Source organism: Mus pahari, chromosome 1 (assembly GCF_900095145.1).
Source record: "Mus pahari chromosome 1, PAHARI_EIJ_v1.1, whole genome shotgun sequence".
NCBI classification, from domain to species: domain Eukaryota; kingdom Metazoa; phylum Chordata; class Mammalia; order Rodentia; family Muridae; genus Mus; species Mus pahari.
This window is the reverse complement of record NC_034590.1, coordinates 97,763,914-97,770,380: the sequence shown is the minus strand read 5'-3', so window position 1 is coordinate 97,770,380 and position 6,467 is coordinate 97,763,914. Positions and strand designations below refer to the sequence as shown.

Here is a 6,467-nt window from a genome sequence, read left to right as displayed (position 1 = left end):
TGTGTGTGTGTGTGTGTGTGTGTGTGTAGGTGCACATCCATGTGTTTGCCTGAAGAGACCAGAAATGGTGTCTGTTCCCTTCAGGTTGGAGTTACATGTGGTTTGAACTACCTAACTAACATGAGTGCTGGGAACCCACTGCTGATATCTGGGAGATATTTAGCTAGAACTGGGAGCATTTAGCTAGTAAGCCTCCAAATCCCCTTATCAAGTTCCCATAGGAACCTTGGTTTCCCCAGTAACAAAGACAACAAATGTTGGCAAAGAGCCCCTTACAGAATGTAAACTGCTCCAGCTGCTCTGAAAATCAAAAGGAAAAAGAATAGACCTGCCTTAGGGTTACAGCTCTACTACCTGTAGGTATACACCAAAGGATGCCATGTCCTACCACAGAAATACGTGTACATGCGTGTTTACTGCTGCAGAATTCGGAACAGCTAAGAAACGGGGTCAATCTGGATCTCCGTCAGGAGACACATGGATCACAAAATGTGGAGTTACAGTGAGATTTTATTCAACCATAAAGAAAAGTGAAATAATAGCATTTGCAGGAAAATGAGTTGAAAGACTGTTGCAGAAACACAAATGTCCTGTGTTTTCTCTCATATGCAAGTCCTAGATTTGGAATTTTATGTGTGTATGTGGGGGGGGGCTGGGGTATAGGTCATGAAATTAGAAATGGAACTGTGAGGAGGGAAGAAGGGATCTTAAGGAAATAGGAAGATAGAAATCACGTGACATAAAAGCAGCATTGGGGTGAGGAGGGTTGGGTAGGGTGGGTAAGTGGGAGTCTACATAGTAGGAGTCAGGCAAGAGACCAGGGGGAGCGGTGGTAAATAGGAACAACGGGAACAAAATATGCATCAGAATGCCATAATGAAGCTCATTAAGTCACAAGCTAATTTAAAATTTTTCAAAAACTCTATTGTCCTTGGCCTCACAGACAAAAAAAAAGAAGGCACTGCGACCGAGACGGATACTCTTCAGTTACACAGCTAAAAGTTTGAAATCTGAGTGGAGTCTCGAACACAACTATTTCCCCAGGAAGCCATCTCTCCCTCTTCCGATTATTGGAGTTCAGAGTCAACCGTTCCCTATATTGCTCCTATGGTCCAAAGATAGCTAGGCCAGGTGCAGTCCTGGAGTGTGCCCCAGGAAGGCAGGGCACACAATAATCGGAGTTCCAAGAGAGTAAAAGATTAGTGTCCTTCTGTGGCCACCGTAGCCATACAGGAAATGTAGTTCGCCTAGCTTTCTGCCGCGTTGGACAGACTCGATGAATTTGGGGATGGCTGACGCTGCGAGCCTACGGGCGCCGCTGTGCACGGAGCAGTTCGGCTCCGGAGCCCCGCGCGGCTGCAGTGCTGCGGCCGATGGGAGCCTGCAGTGGGACGGGGCTCGGCGCTGGGGCTGGCTCTCCCGGGCCCCGATAGCGAAACCTGGGCAGCACGCGGATGGAGGCGGGGGGCCCTGGGCAGCACTGACCGCTCTTTCGGGCCTCAGATCAGTGCTGCTGCCTCAGGGCTTCCCGGATAGCGTCAGCCCGGATTACCTGCCGTACCAGCTGTGGGATTCCGTGCAGGTCTGGCTGGCCGATTGCCGTTGGGCGGTCTATGGCTGGGACCAGGGGACCGGCCCCTGCAATCTGCACATGCACATCGGAAGGCCAGGGTGCACTGCAGAGTCTGACAGTTTTCCAGGTCCCACAGAACCAGTGAGAGCTGGTATAGCGCAGTAGGCTCCGTGCTCCTGCCACCCCTCCTCACTCCACTTCTTTTCTCTCCAGGCCTTTGCTTCCAGCCTCTCCGGCTCCCTAGCCACCCAGGCAGTATTGCAGGGCTTAGGGGTAGGCAACGCAAAAGCCTCCGTTTCAGCTGCCACGTCCACCTGGCTCGTGAAAGGTGAGCTGGAACCTGGGAGCCTTACCTGTTGATCTCACCCCTGCTTCCTGTCTCTGGCCTCTTTTTCCTTCACTGCAAATCCTAGCCTTGCTGTTCTGAACTGCTCTGACCTCCAACAGTGGTTCTCGTGTGTGTGTGTGTGTGTGTGTGTGTGTGTGTGTGTGTGTGTGTGGCGCGCGCCATAGCTGGAATGCCCTCATCAGTGAATCAACCTAAATGGCTCAACTTGTTACCCATGCAAACTTCAGAATCCCTAAATCATCTGGGATCCTCCTTAAATTAACTTTCATCTGACTTTATGCAGGATTGCATAGACATGCAGTTTATTACATAAAAACTTCCAGCTTCTCGGGATGGTGAAAGTTGGATACTTCCAGTGGGCAAAGGGGCATGTGGCTGGTCCTAAATTGGTAGTTATGGAAATGCTAAAATGCATTCTGACTCCTCTGGGGTACCTGACAGAGCTGCAGTACGATTATAGTAACCGTGTGCTGAGAGTATACAGCCTTCTGAAAAAAGTCACTAAGAGAATCAAAGATAATCTAGTACCATGCCGCCTGGAGAGGGTAGCAGACAAAAGGGAACTCAACTCTTATTTCAAGTTTAGGAGGTCCCCTGTCTCAGTCTTCTGGGCTCTGTCTTTCCCTGTTATCCCCAGTGGTATTTACATGAACCTTAGGGGCGGGGCAAGTACATCCTGTCCTATCCTAGACCTCAACACATCTTGGGTGAGCCTCCCTGGACTCTGTAGGTTAGGAGGCTTCTGTTTATGCTCGACTATTAGAACCGAGCACATTGTAACTACATATCACCCCTTGAAAGGGCGTGTCAGAGCAGAAGTGACTGATGGCTTTTTGTCTTCAGTGTGTCATCTTTTAATGATGCCAACCACCATGACCACCACCTCCACCACCACCACCACCACAAATAGATGCTGGCAGTGTTTATTATATGCCAGTCTTTGTGTTGCTGCTTAGACCTGTTGGTAGCTGTGTGACAGGAGTGCTGTTATCCCCACACTGTAGCTGGGGGGACAGAGGGACACACCTGCTGGGTATAGAGCCTGGATCTGAGCCTAGGAAAGTTAGTCCTTTTCACAGCATCACACTGTGTTTAACGTGATCGTTTCCATTGCTCTTTTGAAGACTGGGTCAGTAATTGGGTTTCTTAAGTGTCATTTCTAAGTCCCCCATTCTCATCACCAGCATGATGCTAATCTATGTCTAACAGGTTTTTAAGAAAAGCTGAGGCTACTTCAAGATATGAAAGTACACGCACTTGAGAACCTGTTACCAGCGTTAAAAGACGCCCTCTTAATTAGAAAGGATTTTACAAACTTGTTTCCCTCAAGAGCGAGGTGTTTCTAAGCAGAGCACCGTATAAAAAGCTCCCTTGGGATTTTTGTTGTTTGTTTTCTTTTTGACACAGGATCTTCTGTAGCCCAGGCTAGCCTAGATCTCCATGTATCACTGGATATAACCCCCATGTCTTTACTTGGAATTATAGGCATGTACTCATTAACCTGGCTTTGGAATGTATGTTGTAATCGTTTTCAGGCATGCATTGTCTTGGTTGGTTGGTTGGTTTCATTTGGTTTTTGTTTGTTTGTTTGTGGTCAACTTGAAACCAGCTAAGGTCACAGAGAAAAGGGAACCTCAGTTAAGAACCTGGGGTCAGAACTCAGTTGAGAACATGCCTCTGTAAGATTGCTCTGAGCCTGTGGGGAATGGAAGGGTCCAGGCCACTGGGCAGTACCATCCCTGTGCAGGTTGTCCTGGAAAATAGCAAGCAAGCAAGCAGGCCTCCCACGCCACCCCTCATGGCTTCTGCTTTAGTCTCCAGCTTCCTGCTGTGTTTCAGTTCCTGCCTTAACTTCATTTGGTGGACTTTGAGCCAGGATAGTAAGCCAATAAACCCTTTCCTCTCCAAGTGGCTTTCGGTCACTGAACCACCACGAATGCAGCACTCTGTTAGAACGTGTTAATTATTGGAACCAACAATAGCAATATCTCTTGCAGTTACTATTTTAATAGTCGGGTATAGGTCAGGGATTTTTTTTCCCCTCTTCTGTATAGTGTTGTCTCTTAATGCCGACAGTAGCCAGTCCAATGGCATTATTTATTTCTCACATAGAGGAACTCCAATGGCATTATTTATTTCTCACATAGAGGAACTCCAAGCAGCCCCAGGCCAGCTGATTCTTGTGTCTCCTTTTCTTAAATTTATTTTTTTGAAAATTTAATATGTGAATACTATATTTACATAATTTATCTCCTCCCTTCAGCAACCCCCTAAAATTCATGGCCTCTTATTTTTGAATTATTATTATTGTTACATACACACACCACTGAGTTCATTTTTGTTGGGATTAGACAAGCTATCAGGGAGCGCATCCTTAGAGAAGACAGATTCTCCCGGTCCCAGCAACTGTGAACTTCCTGTAGTTCTTTGTCAGGGTTGGAGCCTCATGCAGCCCCTCCTGTCCATGCTGGCATGTCGGCTGCTATTGTTTGTCAGGTCTTGTCTAGGCAACCATATTATTGAGATTTTGTGAGTTCAGCTTTTCTGACGTACGTAGATGGCACCATCTCAAAGCAGACATCCTGGTCCAGTAGTACTTCTCAGTGGCATTTAGTAGTAGTTACTTGTTAGAAAAGATTCGAAAAACATCATGCAAAGTGCTTAACATTTTGTGTCCCACTTGTGTTCTGTATTAACCTTAGTCCCCATAGGCTTTCTGGGTAGGATTGAGCATTTTGGAGATGTGAGTCTGGGAATATAGCAGAGGTGAGCATTTGACCTGCCATGGGCAAGACCCTGGGTTCTGTCTGGTGGAACTTTTAGGATACCTCATGTATATTGTCTGCAGATAGGGATCATTCGATTTCTTGTCCTAGTTGGATGCCTTTGATTTCGTTCTGGTTAGCGCTTTAAGCCCTATATTGAAAGGAGTTAGGAGAGTGCATAGCCGGTCTCAGTCAGGATGATGATGGGATTGCTCTGAGTGTTCTCTGTCAAGGATGATGTTGGCTGGGTTTTGCCGTAAGAAGCCTTTGTTACACTGAGGTATCTGCACTCTTTAGCACTTTATCATGAAGTCCTGTTGGGTTTTGTCAGAGGCCCTTGAATCTGTTGGTATGATCATGTGATTTTTTTGTCTCTGAAGTCCATTTATATGATTTGTTATATGTATTGATACATATGTTGAGTCATTCTTGCATCTCTGGGATAAAGCCAACTAGCTCTGGGTAGATAGCCTTTTGTCTGCCTGTATCCTGTCTGCAGGTATTTTACTGAGAGTTTTACACGCGTGTTCCTGAGGGATATAGGCCTGTGGTTTTCTTTCCGTTGTTGTGTCTTTACTGTTTAGTTATTAGAGTGATGCCACTTTTTAGGAGACGTGTGGAAGCGCTCCTTCTGTTTCTGTTCTGGAGTACTTTTTCCAACCGTTCACTCTCAGGTTCTGCCTGACTTGAAGATAGGAGCCTGTGTCTTGTGGGCAACAGGGAGGTGGATTTTGATTCTTTATCCATTCAACTATCCCATGTCTTTTGATTGGAGAATTGAAACTATTAATATTTAAAGTTTTTACGAAAAGGTATGTGTTGATTATTGTATTTTTGTTTCTTTCTGTGTTCCTAGTCATATACGGTTTCCATAATTACTGCTTCGTTTGTTTTGTTTTTATAGTCTCAACTGTGTCAGCTCCTCTCTTTAGTCCACAGTAGTGCTTCCAGAACTCTGTGTATGGCTGGGCTCGTGTATATATGACCCTTTTATCCCATTTCTTCATCATTATGCTGGGTACAGTAGCCTAGGCTGGCAGTAGGTCAAGCACATTGCTCCAGGCCCTTCTGGTTTTTAAGTTTTCCCTTGAGAAATCAGTTGTTCTGCTGGTGGCTTTCCTTTGTAAGTGACTTGGGATTTTCCTCTTGGCGCCTCCAATGCCTGCTCTTTGTTCTGTATATTTAGTGCTTTCTCTGCAGAGTGTCTTGGCAGTTTCTCCTCTGGTCTTATCTATGTGGTGTTCTGTGTGCTCCTTGTATCAGTATTGAGGAAGTGTTCTATGATCTTGTTGAAGATCAACCAGGGATCCTTGTTTATTTGTTCCTATAAATTCAAAGATGTGGTCTATTCATGGTATCTCACAGTTCTTCCATGTTCCTCTTGTATGCTTTTATTGATTGATTGATTGATTGATTGGTGCTCCTTGTGTGTGTGGTCTACTCTATCTTCAGATCTTGATATTCTACTTTCTGCTTGATCTATTATACTTACACAATTTAAGTTTTTCAATCCATCTTATTTTCAGCTTGAGTTCTTCAGTATTTATATCTCCTCACTGAATTATATTTCAGATACTGAGTTGTCTCCTTTAGTGCTTTCTTGGACATCATTCAGGCATTTATTGCCATCCTCCTTAAGTTGATTGAGTTGATTTTTGAGGTGTTCGTAACCTCCTTGCATTCTTGAATAAAGTTTGTGATTGTTTGTTTATGTTTGGTGTTCTGGGTTCATGCAGTTCTCACTGGAGGACGACTGGATCTAAGTGGAGATGTATCCTAT

At 45.3% G+C, this 6,467-nt stretch overlaps 2 protein-coding genes across 2 annotated transcripts in view; one reads left to right on the top strand and one right to left on the bottom strand.

The window, feature by feature from the left end:
* The window catches only part of Ahsp (alpha hemoglobin stabilizing protein), a 6,419-nt gene extending 4,412 nt beyond the window's left edge, over positions 1 to 2,007 (bottom strand). Inside the window, exon 1 of the mRNA XM_021219405.2 lies at positions 1,927 to 2,007. The gene's annotated coding sequence lies outside the window, so the exon portion shown is untranslated. The remainder of the gene's footprint in view (positions 1 to 1,926) is intronic.
* C1H16orf58 (chromosome 1 C16orf58 homolog) overlaps positions 1,247 to 6,467 on the top strand; it is a 26,677-nt gene continuing 21,456 nt past the window's right edge. The window contains exons 1-2 of the mRNA XM_021216898.1: positions 1,247 to 1,582; positions 1,787 to 1,901. Coding sequence (XP_021072557.1) covers positions 1,277 to 1,582; positions 1,787 to 1,901 — 421 coding nt within the window. The 5' untranslated portion in view covers positions 1,247 to 1,276. The remainder of the gene's footprint in view (positions 1,583 to 1,786; positions 1,902 to 6,467) is intronic.